This window comes from Helianthus annuus, chromosome 12 (assembly GCF_002127325.2).
Source record: "Helianthus annuus cultivar XRQ/B chromosome 12, HanXRQr2.0-SUNRISE, whole genome shotgun sequence".
NCBI classification, from domain to species: domain Eukaryota; kingdom Viridiplantae; phylum Streptophyta; class Magnoliopsida; order Asterales; family Asteraceae; genus Helianthus; species Helianthus annuus.
Window position 1 is genome coordinate 134,549,698 of NC_035444.2, and position 18,881 is coordinate 134,568,578.

At 38.9% G+C, this 18,881-nt stretch overlaps 2 protein-coding genes across 2 annotated transcripts; one reads left to right on the forward strand and one right to left on the reverse strand.

Annotated features, from left to right (window-relative positions):
- Window positions 1–12,270: 12,270 nt before the first annotated feature.
- Window positions 12,271–14,468, forward strand: LOC110895869. Its single transcript, XM_022143238.2, has 2 exons — window positions 12,271–13,399; window positions 14,181–14,468. The coding sequence occupies exon 1, from the start codon at window positions 12,428–12,430 to the stop codon at window positions 13,379–13,381; it is 954 nt and encodes a 317-aa protein (XP_021998930.1). The 5' UTR covers window positions 12,271–12,427; the 3' UTR covers window positions 13,382–13,399; window positions 14,181–14,468.
- Window positions 14,393–16,207, reverse strand: LOC110895870 (peroxisomal 2,4-dienoyl-CoA reductase). The gene is made up of 5 exons (XM_022143239.2): window positions 15,957–16,207; window positions 15,669–15,828; window positions 15,423–15,565; window positions 15,117–15,339; window positions 14,393–14,693 (listed from the first exon to the last, which is right to left on the reverse strand). Exons 1-5 carry the CDS (start codon window positions 16,140–16,142, stop codon window positions 14,539–14,541), a joined length of 867 nt encoding a protein of 288 aa, XP_021998931.1. The 5' UTR covers window positions 16,143–16,207; the 3' UTR covers window positions 14,393–14,538.
- Window positions 16,208–18,881: the final 2,674 nt, after the last annotated feature.

Genomic DNA, 18,881 nt, shown 5'->3' on the forward strand with positions numbered 1-18,881 from the left:
CTTAGGTGAAAACTTTGTTGAATCAGTAGCACCATGTTTGTAGTACAAACTGATATCCTGCTCTCCATCGTAGTTTTTCATCCTAGCGATCTTTCTCTTCTCCATCTCTTGGGCTTCTAAATGCTTGATGAAGTCTCCTAGTTTCATTCTTTTGTATTCTTCTTTGTTTGACTTCAGCATCATTAAGAATGTTCCCCAGATTTCATATGGAAGCGCATCTGCAAGTTTTTCAATTAATTCATCAGTATCTTTCTTAACACCCAATTTTGTCATATTTCTCACCAAATTGCAGTATCGATCAATAATTTGTTTGGTGGTTTCATTTTTCAATCCTCGAAACAGATCAAATTCCTTTTTCATGAGAGACATTTTGTTTCTTAACATTTCATCACTTCCCGTAAACTTTGCTTCTAACTCTGTCCAAATTGAATATGCAGTTCCGTCATGTTGAAGCAAGATCAGAATGTCTTCTTTTATCGCCTGTTGAAGTAGACTCACCATAAGCTTCTCATCTCGATATTTCTTCTTATCCACAGTACTCATTTCCCTAAGTGTTAGTGGAGTACCATTCACAACATTGTCTTTCGTGGGTTTAGTATATGGTACTTCGGTGTGTTCCCACGCATCAAGATGATAAGCTTCTACCCAATTTCCGAATCGTTCCGACCACACATTATAATCGTCAATATCCATGAGTTTCGGTGGTTTTTGAGACGTTCCGGTTTCATTTTCAATCAAAGCACTTTGGGTAATCGAGGTCGGAGTAGCAAAAGCGTTATAAAATTCAGTATCCATCTTTCAAACGTTCACAAGTTCTTAACAATTTCAAGTCTTATACAACAGTCCACAAGAGCGGTCCAATGAAATGACTAATTATCTAAATGAGCGGTCCACACACTATGTCCACTCGAGCGATCGGACTAATAAGTGGTCCAATAATGTTGACTTATAAGCGGTCCAAGCAAGGTTTGAAAAAGCAATTCAGTCCTTTGAGTCTGGAGCGGTCCAAGATCAGTCCAAAGAGCGAGTCAAACAATAACAGTTCGAGCGGTTCAAGTTTTAATTTTCGAGCGATCCAAGCAAGATGTCGGTTCGAGCGGTTCACAAGGTAAGTTCGAGCGGTTCTAGTCCAAAATTTCGAGCGGTTCCAGTTCAAAATTTCGAGCGGTTCCAGTCCAAAATTTCGAGCGGTTCCAGTGCTTACGTCATATTTCGAGCGAACCTGAATCAACAAAACACCTAAAATCTCTATTTCTACTTCGATTTTAGTTCTGAAAACTTCAAGGGTTTGTTAATTCATGAATTCGAGTGCACTGTGTGATTTTGAGCTTGTTTTATCGCGAAAATTTTCGAAAAAGTGAAGAAAAGGTAGAAAAACAGAAGAATAGCAGCTACAAAGGCAAGAACTCCACCTCCTGAGCTCTGATACCACTTGTAGGATCGTTTGTTGACCTCACGAGTCGTTCAGAGAAGATCTAGTCCAGATTAAGAGGCGGAAACTAATAACCTGGTGCAATTGAAGCCGTATTCACTTTAATATCGCTGTTGTATTGATTTCAAGTACTTTTACAAGGTCTAACAGCACTTCGGCAGCACTTCGTGGCTCGCCGGAAGAAACTACACTGTTACTATGTGCTGGATCGCCCCTAGGTATATATAGACTTCATGGACCGCTCATACGACATGTCCGTATGAGCGGTTCCACCTCAAAGCCATAAAAGCGATCCTAACAAGTCCATAAAGGCGATCCAGAACAACTATGACACAAAAACGATCCTAGATTGGTACATAAAAGCGATCCTATATAATTCAAACTATTCTAGGATTCCGTGCCATATTTCATCTGTTCAATCTTCACAACTTGATGAAAGACGTAGTCAGCAGACGTAGGTGCACTAACAATGATATGTTAGAATTGTTTGATTGTTAATTAGATTACAACACTGGCAATGTCTGGGATTAGGGTTTTGATCGTAGTCTGCAAATGTAACTGTTCCATTGAAAACTGTAAAATAGTTTTGGAATTCACGCATGTTGATAACTCGGAGTTAAGTGTCAAGGTTTTGTGAAGTCACAAGTCTGAGGTTGTCACTTGCCTCCGAATTTTTGTAATGCACAACAAGGTCCAAACTTTATCATTGTATGTGGTCCGAACTTTATTTTGTATGTGGTCCGACTTTTGATTTGTAATATGTGGTCCGAGTTTTGTGATGTAACATGTGGTCCGACTTTTTTTTGAATGATGTAAAGGTCCGAATTTTTGCAAGGCTTGAAGGGTCCGAACTTTGTAAGTGTATTAAGGGGTCCGAGTTTGTAGAAATACATGGGGTCCGAGTTTTATAAGCATGAATGGTCTGAGTTTTTGTAAATGATAAATGATCCGAATCTTGATAATGAAACATGGTCCAAACTTTTGACAAGTATGCATGGTCCGAACTTTTAGTGATGAATAAGTGTCTGAGTTTGTTGATGCTATATGGTCCGAATTTCATGTATGAATAAGTGTCTGAGCTTATGGCAAACACCAGTGTTAGAACCTAATGTTAACACTAGGGATCCGAGTTTATTTATAATGCCAAGTTCAAAACCCTGTATGAGGAACACCATGCTACTGTATGCTACTGTATATTACTGGATGATACTGTATGTATGAACAATCTATGTCATGTCATTCTGTACACGATTATCACACGGAACACAATTGTTTGGACATCAAGAAATTGTAAACCCTAATTGAACGTAAACACTTACATTGAGTTTATATGCATTGTACCTTAGGTCGTGTGTAACGGACCTAACCATTAATTAACACTAGAAGCAATAACAAACCGAGCAAACCAAGGTGAGTTCACACTCTAACCAAGGCATGGGATTCCCGGGGTTGGGAATGGGATTGAAGGAATGGGATTGTACTTACACTATTACTAGACTATCTACCATCGTCCTCGGATGCGAAGGATACATACGTAAAACCTACGTATACTTGTACTCATCACTGTCCTCAGGTTGCGAAGGACACTTACGTAAAACCTACGTAAACTTATACTCACTACTGCCTCGGGTTGTGTCAGGCACTTACGTAAAACCTACGTAAACCCCCGCGTACCACTGTCCTCGGGTTGGGAAGGACACTTACGTAAAACCTACGTAAACCTTGTACGTACTACTGTTCTCAGGTTAAGAAGAACACTTATGGTTACAAATAGTCTAGTGTATATGCAACTATGGGAAGCCCCCACTAATAGATCATACTATCGGCCTAGTAGAGCCACACGTTATGAAACAAACTTACTATTACGAACTTACTTACTGTGAACTCGCTCAACTAGTTGTTGACTCTCTGTTGCATGCCTTGCAGGTCGTTAGGTATACATGGAGCTTGCACTGGGAGGCGCGGTCGTTGTGGACAAGGATCGTGAATGCTTTGATTAAACATTTGACCTTTCATACTTTGCTTATGTTGGGCTTTTACTCATATGCTTCCGCTAAACGCTGAATTTATACTTATGTTTTGAACACCTTTCATATGGATTGGTTTGGTTAAATTACATTTACTTTACTATTTACATTGTTCTATATGATTGGTGGCTTGATTCTGGTCAGTCACGCTCCCAAGCGGTGATACTCCGCGGGTGGATTTTGGGGGTGTGACAATTTTTCCGAAAATGAGTTTGTTTTAACCATTTGTAAGTTTACCACTTGTGAAGTACAGGGATATGGTTCATCATCTTGTCTATTTTTATCATATGTAGTAAATCAAGTACAACTTAATGTCCCTGATTTACCATTTGCAATTAAGCAACCTCTGTACCACTTGTAAAAATCACAAACAACACTAACTATAGGAATGTTACATCTACATTGAACCATTTTACCAATCAGAATGCCGATTCATGCTTCACACTTACCAACCTGGAAGCTCCGACGTATTCCTTTATTCTGTAAAAAATTCAACACATTTTCAATCTAGGTTGAAGGACTATTTCACAAACAAACACACTTTTACAAGAATGATGCCGATTCCTGATCCATGATATAAACTTGGGATCTCCGGCATAGTCCTAAGACTTCAAGGGAAACAGACTTCCATTCAAGTCTTCTCAGACTTGATGGTTTTCAATTCTTGCGCAGTAGGGTTGTATGTTGCCTTTTTAGTTGCATAAAAATCTTTAACCCCCTTTGCTTTCCCATTCAACATTTTCCCAAAAATTTTCTTAACATTCCCATTGAATGTTTTCTCGACATCAAACTTAGTTTTCTCTGTGTAAAATTGATTCGAGATATCAACTTTGCCAACCTTTTGTTTAACCTCTTCAAACTTCAGTGATGGAAACTCATCATCATTCACTGAAATTTTCACCTCAACCTGTGGCTCTTCTGGCTTTGTGGAACCAGATTCATCGCCAACTTTCTCATCAACCTTTTTAACAACCCACAATTGGTTGTCTTTCTCTTTCTTTTTGTAAAAAATCTTTTTAGAACATTCACCAATCTCATAAGTTGAATTTTCAAAAATTTTAAATTTCTCAATTGGTGGTTCAACATCAACAACCTTTTCTTTTAATTTCTTAGAAACTCCCTGTTTTGTTTTGGCATTTTTCTGACAGTTCCATGCAATGTGACCGGCTTCATTGCATTTGTAACAGGTGCGAGTCTCTTTTGGACGAAACACTTCAGTTCCATTCCTTCTCTTTTCAGCAAGAAACTCTTGATTTGATTGTCTCCAGAACGGTTTCTTCTGTTCCTCTTATGCACTTCCACCTGACACAAATTCTGTTTTTGTTTTAGAAATTTTCATATTTTTTATGATTTTCTGGTGGAATAAAGCCCAATCCTTTCTTTTTGTAGCTACGATTTTGGTTTGGTTTCTTTTGAAAACCAGAACCAGAATTGTAACCCTTTTTCTTGTTTAAACGTTGTTGAACTCTTGAAGTGTATTTTTTAGGTTTTCCAGTAAGATTTAAATCTTTTATTTCAGAAATATTAATTTCTGTCATTTTGAAAACCTTTTTAATCATGTCAAAACGAACACTTCTTATTGGAAACTCTTTATCAGAGTACAATTTGTTAGAATCATTTAAAGTGTACGAGACTTCAAATGTTTCATCATCCAAATTTGCTTTTGATAACAAAAATTCTTTGCTATAAGAACATTTAACTGACGACTTTGGACTGTTGACTGGCGAATTTGACCTCCAGACTCAGACTTTGACTCGGACTCCTCATCAGTATCCAACACCTGATCGACCACCTTTTTGATTAACTCAGACTCATGATCAGTGTCAGACGAGGTAAACGTGACGTCAATGTTTTCTGGTAATACGTCAGTTGTGTCGGTTTTTAGCTTTATATTGACTGCTTATTCAAGTTGCTCCTCGTTTGGTTTTCTAGGAGAATACCCTTCCCAAATCGGAGGCGGACACTTGTTATAGCTAACAGTCGGTTTCTTACCAGTATCCTTTTTCTTCGGCTTGTTATCTTGAAAAGCTTCCATACCTGCAACAGTTGGGTAAATACGATCAATGAGATAATCAGAACTAGAATAACTTTGTAATAAACGTCTAATTCTCTCATTCTCAATCTTCTCTGTCTCCAACTCTTGCTTCCACTTAGCACTCTTTTCGATGCAAAAGTTGATAGTTTTCTGCTTTGTCATCATAACAACATTCATCATCGTTAGAGCTTGTTCTCTTTCAGAGTTTGTCTTTTGGAGACCAGTTACTGTTTTGTTCAAGACATCATAAGATTCTTTTACATAGTTGAGATTGAACAGCAACTGCTCCTTCTTCTTTTCATACTCAACAATTATATCATCTTTTGCTGCACATTCCTTGCATGCTTCCAAACACTTTGTGCAAGGCTTGATGACTTCAACAATCTTTTCAACTTCGATTGTCTTCACCACTTCAATCACCTTTTCTGCTTCAGTCACCTTTTCTTCTTCTGTCACCTGCTCTGTATCAACCATCTCCTCAGCAACACTTTCAACTTTCTCATTCTGAACAACATCTTCAGATTTCTTTTGTTGTTGTTCTTTAGCAGCTCGTTTCTCCCTTAGCTTCTCCATGCGATCTGCAAAATAGAAGTGAAAACTTTCAGGAGAAAGATGAGTTTTAGCAACATTAATATGTTTCTCTTCCTCATCGTCACTACTATCATCAACTGGTGACTGATCAAACTGTACAGATTTTTCAGAACTAGCATCTGATAAACCAGAATCTGATGATGTTTGATCAAAAACAACTCCCTTTTCTGAACTAACATCGTTTTGTACACTCTCATCAGAACTTTGTGAGTTATCATCAGCACTTTCTGAATTTTCATCAGAAACAACAGACTCTTCTTCCACACTTTTTACAGTCTCACCAATAGACTTCATCCACGTGGCAAACATGTCTGGTTCTCTGACAATCTTAGCAATGAAGGCTTTGAATTCTCCCTTTTCATCAACAAACATATCCCAGCTGAAGCCTTCAGGTAGTCTTTCATCATCTTGATCGACTAAACATGCTTTGCTTTCAGGTGATATGTAGTTGTTCCAGTTAAAATCCACCAAACATGCTCTTTTAGAATCTTCAATCTTTCTACCATGAGCCATCTGTGATTCTTGTTGTTGACCAACCTGCTGATAAATGGCTTTCCAATAGTAATCTTCTTTTCCAAACGGATTCTGAGCACCACTAGCTTCCCTGTTCTTGCACTCCCGTTTGAAATGTCCTTTCTCCCTGCATCGAAAACAAGTAACTTTAGATTTATCAAAACCTAAAGTAGATACATGAGCATCGAGAAAGTCATTTCTCCCAGTAATCAGTTTGAACTTTTCAGCTCGTCTGAGAACACTAGCTAGACACCATTTGATATCCATTAATTCCATCTCTTCGGCGTCTATCTGATCGTAATCCTCCTTTGTGAGCATAGGATTCCCGATCCGAACAACAACTAGACCTTCAGCAAACTTAGTTCCAAAGTTCATGGTTTTACTGATTTTAATGAGTTCTAATTTGAATTATGATTTGAAACTTTGAAGGATTGTTCAAAAACGTTTTCCACATAACATATCCAAAATTTGATTAATTTTAACCGTGGAAACGTTGTAGATCTGAGTTTTAAGTTAAAAAAATATAGAAGATGAGTATAATAAGATGTGTGTAAAAGATGATGAATTCAGCTCTGATGATGATGAAACAGCTTCAATCTTCGTGTCTTCAATCCGTGCAAATAAACACCCGCTTTGATACCACTTGTGGGTTCGAATCCTGGATCAATTCCTTGACCGTTGAATGTGTATGAACACATATAATGTGCGGAATCCAAATACGTGTGTGGATCAGACACTCAGATGTAATTATAATATAATTTCTATTGATGTTTGACATTCACAAAACCACGAAATCAAATGGACAGAGTTTCCCCACTCTAGTCACCAAAAGTTCTCTAATGACAAGACTCTACACTCCTATTTATAGGCAGTGTTCATCCGGACGGCTGTACTCAACGGATGGTCTCCATCCGGACGGATGGACTCATCTGAACAAAACAAGCTTGCGGATGAACATATTATGCATTCTTTCTGATGGACTTCGTGTCCATTCGTCCGAATGGACTGTATACTTCAACATCTTGATGTTTAACTCAGTTCAGCACCGGTTTTGTTGCATCTGATTAAGCTACGATACGTGATTGACGGAAGTGATAGACATTATGCACTCACAGTTGTATAATTACTATCTATATGTCATTAAGCTAGCATAACATATTTAGAGACATACAAAATCAAAAGTTAGGAAATTTCATTAATAAAACATAAGTAAATACAATATGCATCTAAATAAAGTCTTTAGTAAAACCCATCTTTGAAACAAGCTCTTTAAAAACCTTAGGTGGGAGAACTTTAGTCACCGGATCCGCAAGTATATTTATAGTACTTATATACTCAATACAAAGACTATTTTCCTCAACTCACTCACGTATGAACAAGCACTACTTGTATCATGATATAAACAGCTCTAGTCGAACTATTATTGTTTGAGAAATTATAATCACAAACTCCAAACACATAATTAAAATAAATAATACCAAAATATGTTATTTGTCTAAGCCACACGGATCATTTGTGTAACTAGCTACTTATTTATGTATACCTGAAGAAATACCAAGTCTAAACCGTATGTTCTAGGCTTAAGGGCGTAGTCTCGACAAGATGGTTATTCCTTAATCTCTTCTTGATCAGTGACTGAGCTTGTTATGAGAACGAATCTGCAAAAACAAGAACAACGTGAAGCTCATACAAGGAGACGTGGGGGATTCTCCTTGTAACCACCCTCCTGCGTGCAAATAAGTATACGTTTAGAGAGAGTAAACAAGTGTGTATTAATTGTGAGAGAGTAAGAGATCCGATCCTAAAACCTGTCACACCGCGTTTTCTGGTGGGCCCGGATGGTGGGTTTATGCGTGACGATTCATAATGATATGCGCCAAATGCAACATATAAATTATATCAAATAAGGTATAAAAACAACCTTTTTAGTACTAATGTTGGAAAAAGTGTGTTTCTTTGTATACTTTTGATTTTCAGGATTAAAAGAGCTTAAATATACAAAAGGAACAAATTAACTGCAAAAACCAACATGAATACAAAAGAAGGGAAGTTGATACAATATACCAACCCTCCGAGCTTCATCGCAAGACCAAAAACAACAAATCAGAAGACAAGCACGGGTCGTGCCTACCAGGCATGGGGTCGTGCCCTACCCAAGATTCCAGGAAGAAGAAAACAAACAAATGCAGACAAGAGACATCGGGTCGTGTCTCATGGACACGGGTCGTGGTCAACTTCCAGATATGCAAATCTTGGATAGTACAATAAGTACAATGGCCACAGGGTTGTGCCGTTGACACACGGGGCCGTGTGAGCATCCAGACTGACAGGCTCAATAAATGAAGACAGAGAAGAAGGAAGGCACGGGGCAGCGTAAAGCTTCTGTTTTCATCTATAAATAGGGGTGTTTGGTTCAATAGCAATCCATCTCTTGGCAAACCATTTCTCTCACATCCACCATCACAACACCACCATCATCCACCACACTAATTAGAGTTAGAGTGGGTAGTAGTCTCGGGATCCAAGATTGATAGTAAGAGCTTTTGTCAAACCATGGCCATGCTTGGCTAATCTCTTACATCACTTGGTGAAGACAAAATCTTTAGTATTACTTTTGATTTCCAATCTTTGGTTAACTTTTAGTTGGGTTTGTATTAATGACTTTAATAACTAGTTTTTTATATTGAAAGTGAATTTTATCCTATCATATCTTCATGTTTCATTGATTCACTCATTCGTGTCTTTACGGTCTATATAAAGCACGTTAACTACCTGGAAGGGGGTTAGAAGGGTGGTTTGGGTAAAGTTCTTGCCATGTTCAGTGTGTAGATCCTGCGAGGACTTGATTCAAGCTTATTAGGACTTCCTTTGAGGCAGATAACATCAAATCGAGGGAAGTAAGAATGACTTGAATCCTTTATAAATAAACTACTATTAAAACTTTAAACCGGCTTTGCAGGACTTTATCCTCCCTGACTCAAACCAATTTGATTTCCAATCTTTGGTTAACTAACTGCCAGCGAAGGTCTTACGGACCATAAGGGTCCTGCCTTGCGGTCTGTAAGGACCTCTAGCGCATTAAAAAAATAAACCCCTTACGGACGGTAAGGGATTAACCCTTGCAGTCCGTAAAGGACTCTTAGAAGGCAAAATTTTCCCTTTTTCACACTTTAAACCCCTTGCTCAGTGATGTGTGTGAAGCGTGATATGATTTTATTAATATTTTAAGTTCGTTTTACGCATTAGTCAAGTTTTAAATTTATAAAACACAATATTATGCTAACACTAAACACACACTAGAGCAAGTGAACCAATCGCGAGCGTAGTATAGTGTTGGTAAGATACCGAGGTCGTCCAAGGAAACTAGAGCTTTTAATACCGGTTTATTGTCAAAAAAACAAATAGACAAGATAGAATCACTTGGATCCAACTCATCTTTAATGTACCCTTTGATGATTTTCGCACTTTCGTACTTTTTAAGAGATTATCTTAGTTATAGGAGTAGGCCCCTCTTTTGAAGGTGATGATACCCTCAACCCAGTGGTTTGAGTCAGCAGGGATACAATCCCAAAGGGTCGGAATATTGAAAGATAATTAAACAAGTTATTAATGCGAAAAGTGGTAGGCCCTTCTTTTGAAGGTGACGTTACCCTCGGCTAAGTGGTTTGAGTCAGCAAGGATACAATCCCAAGAAGCCGGTTTAATGTTTTAATAGTAGTTTACATATGAGGGGTTCAAGCTATTCGCACCCCTACCATCCAATACCTTTGGGGCATTGAAGGAGGTCCTAGTAAGCTTGAACCAAGTCCTGTAGGATCTATACACTGAACGAGACAAGAACTTTACCAAACCACCCTTCTAAGCCCCTTCCAATTAGTTAACGCGCTTTATATAGACCGTAAAGACACGAATGAGCAAATCAATGACATCATGAAGAAATGGTAAAGAAAATTCACTTTCAACATAAGAAACTAGTTATTAAAGTCATTAATACATACCCAACTAAAAAGTGCCGAAAGACTAAAAATCAAAAGTAATACATTAAAGATTTGTCTTCACCAAGTGATGTAAGAGATTAGCCAAGCATGGCCTTTGATTGACAAGAACTCTTACTATCGATCTTGGATCCCGAGACTACTACATACTCTAAAGATGATAGATGGATGATGGTGGTGGGTGTTGGTGTTGTAGTGGTGGTGGAATAGTGACAAAGTGAGAGAGAAGTGGTTTGCCAAGGGATGCCTTTGAAGTGAACCAAACACCCCTATTTATAGTCAGAACAGTACCCCGGCCACGGCCCTGTGTCCGTTAGGCACGACCCGTGGCCAGCTTCTTCTCTTCCTTCATTAATTGCAGCTGTCAGCAGAGGGCCCACACGACCCCGTGGTTTCTGGACACGACCCCGTGGTCAACTCTTCGTTGTACTATCAAGATTCTGCAAATCTGAGAGTTGACCACGTCCCATGGTGAGCTGGGCACGACCCCATGGTGGGCGTAGAAGCTTCTGCTGGTCTTGTCTTTTTGTGTGAGGTCTGACCACGACCCATGCCTGGCTACGCACGGCCCCTTGGTCAGCTTCTATTTTCTTGTTTTGGTCTTGGGAGATGCTGCCGAGGGGCCGGGCATGTCACGTTATTCCTTATTTTTGTATTTATGTTGGTTTTTTGCTGCTTATTTGTTCCTTTTATTCTTTTAAGATCACTTGGTCATGTAAATTCAAAAGGAAGAAAGAAACGCGCTTTTTCCAACATTAGTACTAAAAAAAGGTTGGTTTTATGCCTTTATTGATGTAATTTACATGTTGCATTTTGTACACATCACTCAGGTATTCTGGAAACACCCGGGTGTTGCTATGATTAAGATTGGGTATGGTCCCTTACGCGTATGACTTGCACATGATTACACAGGATTCAGGACCATACCCCTTCAATACCATATGTTGTGGTTTAATTAAAACATATATAAAATTCTGACACGTTACTACCACATAGACAATGAATTTTTAGCTAACCCTCCATTTAACTATCTCATTCTTTTTGTATGAAAAAAATAAAAAGATATAGAAGTGTGATTAACTGATTTGAGGTGAACCCCGTCGTGAGTTATGTTTCTTAACTTTAACTAAGGGGGTGTTTGGGATTGCTTATTTTAGCCAACTTAGACCATCCGTAGTGTGGCAATATTTGGACGTTTTTTGCCTCAAAAAGCCCGCACACCACCCCCGAGGGCGTTTTTCTTCAATAATTTGGATGGGGCGTGCGAAATAAAACGCCTGATGGAGATATGGTTGGCCAATCACAGGTAACCTTCCTTTTCTTTGGCCAATTACTTTTTTTTTGATGGTTTATTTATTTATTTAATTCTTTCAGCCCTTTTTAACATAATGCCCACATCCCCACTATACCTATTTTAGAAAACGTCCTATAATGTACTATTGCTGACTGGACTGCCACATGACGTAAAACGCACAAGGGTATGTGCAATACCACTATACATGATCTTATAACTTATTGACTTTTTGAAAAGTTAAATGGTATTTGAGATTGTGATTGTATGTGAGGGGAAAAGTCAATAAGAAGTTTAGAAAAGCTAACGAAAACACCCACTAAGACTACATGGAGTCGTGTGGGCAATAGCAAAACCTCAACTTTTCATGTTGAGACAAAAGGAAAAAAAAGAGTAAAACAAAAGAGTCCCAGCCTTGTTCCTCCATCTAGACTTTTGTTGAGACAAATAGTGACCACGTTGCTTCCTTCTTCTTCCAGATCTAAATCTGCAAACCCTAATCATCTCCATCTTCCTAATAATCAATCAATTAATCAATCCGCCATGGATCTACCTCCAGACGAGCTCCAATTCCTCTCCGCAACCGACATCCTGAAAGAATCCATCTCCATCCCCAAACAATCCCCCCGCACCTTCTACCTCATAACCTTAACCCTCATTTTCCCCTTATCATTCGCCATTTTAGCCCACTCTCTCTTCACCCACCCCTTAATCACCCAAATCCAAGACCCCTACGGCTCCCACACCTCCCAGTGGACCAAACTCCTCATCTTCCAGTTCTGTTACCTCATCTTCCTCTTCATTTTCTCTCTCCTCTCAACTGCCGCCGTTGTCTTCACTGTAGCATCTTTGTACACTTCCAAACCGGTGTCCTTTTCATCTACTCTTTCTGCTATCCCCTTGGTCTTTAAACGCCTCTTTGTTACCTTTCTATGGGTGGGTTTGGTTATGGTTGTGTATAATGTTGTCTTTCTAGGGTTTGTTGTCTTGTTGATAATTGCCATTGATACGCAGAATGTTGTCTTGTTTTTTTTCTCTTTGATTGTTGTGTTTGTCTTGTTTCTAATAGTGCATGTGTATATTACTGCCTTGTGGCATTTGGCGAGTGTGGTGTCGGTTGTGGAGCCGGTTTATGGGTTTGCCGCGATGAGGAAGAGTTTTGAGATTTTGAAAGGGAGGGCGCGGATGGCATCAGTGCTTGTGTTTGGGTATTTTGTGATCTGTGGGGCGATTAATGGGTTGTTTGGGGCGATTGTGGTGCATGGTGGGGAGTATGATTATGGAGTGTTTTCAAGGATTGTTGTTGGGGGGTTCTTGGTTGGGGTTTTGGTGATTGTGAATTTGGTTGGGTTTTTGGTGCAGAGTGTGTTTTACTATGTGTGTAAAAGCTATCATCATCAAGGGATTGATAAGAATGCCTTGTATGATCATTTGGGTGGTTATCTTGGGGAGTATGTGCCTCTTAAAAGCAGCATTCAGATGGAAGATTTGGAATAATGCCACTCGGTTACTAAGGTCAGAGACTAGTTTGTTTGTTTGTGCTTCTTGTGTATCAGAACCATGAAGGAAATGTATTTTAATCTGTGAATTTGGATACTTTTGTCATGTTTGATTCATTCAATGTTAAAATCCAGTAATCTTCCTGAACTGGTCCAAAACAGGGAAAATTGGTCTGAATAGTAGCCTAATTTAGCCTTAAACGCCTAAAAATAAAGTACCCGGGCTTCATGAGTCGTTGGCTGCCTAGCTTTATGGGGTGTTTGGATGCGCGTTTTTATAGCGACCATCATGAACTTGCAGGATCAAATGCCAAGATAATCTAGTGTGTAAAGTTAGGGATGGTTATGTAACCTTAGTGATTAGCTTTCTTGGTTTAATTCCTTATCTGCTCCTTTGATTCTCGTGACCCTAAACAATAAGTTTAAACCCACATTCGAACACCCTCTGTTGGGTCAGGGTCAGTTTGGTAGAAGAATTTGGTTCATATCGATTGAATCAAAGGCCTATTGGCCCTAAACATCAAGTTTAAATGCACATCCAAACACCCCTGTTGGTTTACTGTCTGTTTGGTAGAAGAATTTTAGTCATCGTTTAGTGTTGATTGAATCAATGGTCTATAGCCAATATGATTTGTTAACCTAAACAATAAGTTTAAACGCACATCCATGTCTGTTTGGTAGAACTTGATTCATATTTTTAATTGTTGTCTGTTGATTGAATCAACCGCCTAGAACCAATATGGTTCATTTTATTAAATTGACGTTGATACTGATTAACTTATGGTTTTGTGATGTAGACACTCAACATCAGCACGTTCCATTTTATGGGTCCCACTTTTCTATATGTTGGCGCATCCTATCTAGCAAAGTTGGAGAAGGATCAGTAGGAGTGTTCATTTTGTTGTTCTGTAATGTACATCTGTAATAATCTTGGTGTCCATTGTAATATACACAGTTTCTTTTGCGTCAGGAAAGATTATGTCACAACGTTCTTGTTTGACAAGGTAAATCGTTCAGAATACTTGTGTTTATCTGTCTTACTCACGTTTTGTGTTCATTATTATTACACTTGTTTTGAATTTGAATTTGAATGAAATACAACGCTGCAAATGTGAGCTTGATAAAGCAGCAGCAGCAGGTGATAAAACACAAGGATCAAAGATTGCTTTTTGGAATGCCAACAGGTGCATCTCTAGACTTCTTTTCTACTGTCTTTGAAACTTGCTTTACAGCCTCTTTTGATATATGACGTGGACTGCTCAACCATATTCCTCCGTCAACCACCAATGTTGTCCCGTTTACGTAATTACCTTCAAACAGTAATCAACATTGCTTTAACTTTTTATACACAAAAGATATCAAACACATGCACGAGCATACGACTATAATCTATAGTAAATATATCACACAAAATATGGATATTTGAACATGCATCAGTGCAAGCCTCAAAACAGGATGTGATCAAACATGGTTAAGTTCAAAATGGGTCATTTAAAAAAAAATTAACTTGGCTGTGGTCAACTCTGGCTTTGACCAAAAGGGGCTCTAGTTGAACTGGATCGTTCTAAAAAAATACTATAAAATGAGTTCACTCTGTATTTGGCTTTATGGTGGCTAATGGAGATGGCGCACAACGAGGTGGCTGGCTCATTAGAGTGACTACGTTTGACCTGTCGTGTCCCATGAAGGCTCGATCAGCTAGGTTAATCAAATTTAAGATCGAATTAACTGACCTGCATCAGATGCAAGATAGAGAGCAGCCATAGCAATATCCCATTTCTTCCCCATCCTGTACAAAGCAGATTCTTGTTTTCTCTTGAGCAGCACTTTCTCAGGTACGAGCTTGGAAGTACCAGTGGTGTCATAAATGGGGCCCGGTGCAATCCCATTCACTCGGATTCCATAATCCGTTCCCCATTCTAATGCCAGGCTCCTTGTAATGCTATCTACAGCTGCCTGTTAGTTACATCCAACAAACGCAGGTTTGATCGCTACTTCTTTTTTATAAAATAGTTAGATTCCAAGGTTAATCTATAAACCTTTGCAGCGGAGACATGGATTTGATACCAAGTTGCTGTATAATGCAAAGTTGCACTTATGTTTATGATCATACCACCATTCTTCAGATGCTCAAGTGCTTCATGACACATTGTGAATGTCCCAACTGCATCTATGTCTATCACTGCATTAATCAAATTAATATTAAATATTACACTAGTATGAAATAAAGTGTTACTAAATTATTAAAAAATATATTATAACACAATCTGTTTTCTGAACAACACCTGTTCGGAAACCATTAGGCGATAAATCCTCAGATGGGACAAGAAAGTTCCCGGCTGCGGCATTAACAAGGATGTCGAGTTTGCCAAATTGTTTAATTGTTGTTTCTATAACTCGAGCACAATCCTCTTTATTTCGGACATCTCCTTCAATCCCGATAGCCTAGATTCATGTTGTGGTTTTAATCATGTCAAAAATTGCAGAGAAGTTGATTTAATAAATGATCATTGTTAGTAGGTATATTGAAATTCTTTAACAAAGTATTTATGATAGAATAGAATAGTGTTTACATGAATGCCATGGGATTGAAGAGCAGAAACAGCGGAGTGAAGGACGTGGTTCCGACGACCCATGATGGCGATGGAGGCTCCATGTTTCCCCATCTCTGCAGCAATTTCATACCCGATTCCTGATCCGCCACCGGTCAGCAATCCTACTTTCCCCTTCAAGATATCTCCCTTAAATGGCGACTCCATTAATCAACAACACTCTATCTAGACAGACTCTGATCCAAATAACTGAATTAATATCAATGTTTTCTTAACTGGTGGGCCCGCCGGCCACAAGAATTTCTTCTTGATGCTCGTTTTTGTTTGCTTATGATGGAAATCACAGATTCTTTTTTTCAAATGTTTGGCATCATTTCATTTAGAATTATTTTATTCATTTTAACTTCTAACTTAAATTCATAATCTTTTCCATGAGCTAGGGGGTAGGGTGGTTATCACTCACCACCAGTGTTGTAAAAATCGCGACTAGGCGACGATTAGTCGGCGATTAATCGCTAGTCGTCCAGCTACTGAGTAATTTTTCTTAAATCGGTCCATTAACCGACTAGGTCCGACTAGGCACGACTAGGTCCGACTAGGCCAGCCAAAAGTCGACGATTCCAGCAAAAAACCTGTATATTCCGGCCTAAACCTCTAAATTCCGGTCAGTTTCCAACCAAATCATTTGAATTCCAACAATAAATAATGTATACTTAAATAAATGAGTTGAGTAAGATTTAAAACCTAGCCACTTAAAATATTTACCTATAAAAATGTATATATTTATACATAAAACTGAAAATTACATATAAAAAACCCGATCCGATTAATCCCGATTAATCCCGAGTAATCCCGAGTAGTCGCTAGTCCCCACTTCACCGGCCGACTAGCGACTAGCGAGTTCTCCAACCTTGCTCACCACCCATTTATCACTCACAAATTCAAATCAATTTCCGCCATGTCATCAATCATTATTCCATCATTCACAACCTCTTTTAGTGGATATTGTTAGGCCCTTTAAGGTTTATGGATAAGATAATAGGTGGATTAGTTGGTGAAATGGGTTAATTATGGGTTTTGGGCCTATTTGTGGCGTTATGGGCCTAGGGTTTAGGGAGCACACTCACTAAACTCCTTCTATAAATAGAAAGTGATGTAATAGGTGCATGGTTGGTGATTTTGGGCAATCTTGTATTAGACAAACACTTGTATGCAAGATTAGTGAATCATTTGAATATCAATCATCCTTCTTCTTCATCTTTCATTTCTTTTACAACTTGTTTGTGTGATTCCGCCACCTTACGAGTTGTGCGATATCATTGTGATCACGGTTTCGGGACTTACAATTGGTATCAGAGCCTGTTGAACCTAATTTCCAGGCTCGGATCTGATATCGCGTTGGTTTGTTCGCTGCTACTGTTCCGGTTTTTGCTACTGTTCCGGTTTCTAGAGTTTCTGCTGGATTTCGAGTTATTTCTGCTGATCACGGACTGCCTTCAAAACATTTCGGATCATTTCGGACTGTCTTTATCATCACGGACTTGAAGTTTGCTTGATTTCAGATTGTCATCATCAAATTACGAATCGTCTTCATCAGATTACGGATCATATCATCAAATTTCGGATTGCAATCAACAGATTTCGGACCCCAATCATCAGATTACGGACAATCATCATCAGATTTCGGATTAAGATCATCAGATTTCGAATCAAAATCATCAGATTACGGATTAAAGTTAGCCATTTCGGATTGAAGTTAGTGATTACGGATCTCACTGTTTGAAGATTGCTTGTCTCATTTCGAACTCAGCATCACGGATTAGAATTCATTTCGGACCACTGTTCAATTCGAACTTGCTTCATTTCTGATCAGTGATCATTTCGGACTTCAGATTTCATTTCGGACCTCAAATTTCATTTCGGACCTCAGATTTCGACCTCATTTCGACCAACATTTCAATCACGTTGAACCAATTCGGTGTCATGAACGGTGTTGTAACTGCAACCGATCTCGCTAATGCCACTCTCGCAGCAATTCAGACTCAGTCCTTGGCATTTCATCAAGAACTTGACCAAGTTATCGGCACATCCACCAAAGTTCCTAGGTTCTTGTACGGTGATGACTACTACGAATGGAAATTTCGTTTTGAACAATACTGCAAGGCAAAAGAGCCTCATGTATGGAGAAACATCAAAAATGGGCCACGTACTATTATGTATTCAACTGAAGATGACCCTCAAACCCAAATTCCGAAGCCCGAAAACATTTACACTGATGATGACAGGAAGGTCATTGCAGATGATGAAGCTGCTTATGGAACTCTATCAATGGCACTTGGCCCAGATATTTCGATTGGAGTCAGAAACTGCATAAGTGCTAAAGAAATCTGGGATCAACTAACACATCTGTTTGAAGGAAATGCTGATATGAAAGCAAGTAGGATTAACATGATGAATCAGCAATTCAGTTCCTTCAATCATATCTATGGGGAAACGGTTGAAAATCAAATCAGACGGTTTGTTAAGCTTGTATCTCAAATGGTGAGTGCTGGAATTAACATCTCAAACAGTGGAATGAATCGGCAATTGCTTAACTCTCTACCTAAAGTATGGGATGCCGAGGTCTCTATGATCAAGCGTACCAAGGATCTGAATGAAATGACGCTAACAGAGTTGATTGCGACCATTAAATCTTGCGAGATTGATAATCAACAAAGAGAAATGAATCACAAGAACTCTCTGATGGTTGCTGGAGTAACCAGTCCAAACAATGCTGCACTGATGTCTCAAGCTCATCCAAATCTGGTTTTCAGCCCTATTCATGGTGTTGTGAATCACAACCCAAACATTGTCTTCAGTCCCATTGCTGCACCAAAGCCAAATTATGTGTACGGGATGGCTGCTCCTACCTCTCAAGCACCTGCTGTTAATGCCACAAACACCCAG

Coding starts and splice junctions, on each gene's coding strand:
- LOC110895870 (XM_022143239.2), bottom strand. CDS start 16,142: ATGGAGTCGCCATTTAAGGGAGATATCTTGAAGGGGAAAGTAGGATTG. Junction 15,829..15,956: donor TTCAATCCCATGGCATTCAT/GTAAACACTATT, acceptor ACATGAATCTAG/GCTATCGGGATTGAAGGAGA. Junction 15,566..15,668: donor GCCTAATGGTTTCCGAACAG/GTGTTGTTCAGA, acceptor TGATTAATGCAG/TGATAGACATAGATGCAGTT.
- LOC110895869 (XM_022143238.2), top strand. CDS start 12,428: ATGGATCTACCTCCAGACGAGCTCCAATTCCTCTCCGCAACCGACATC.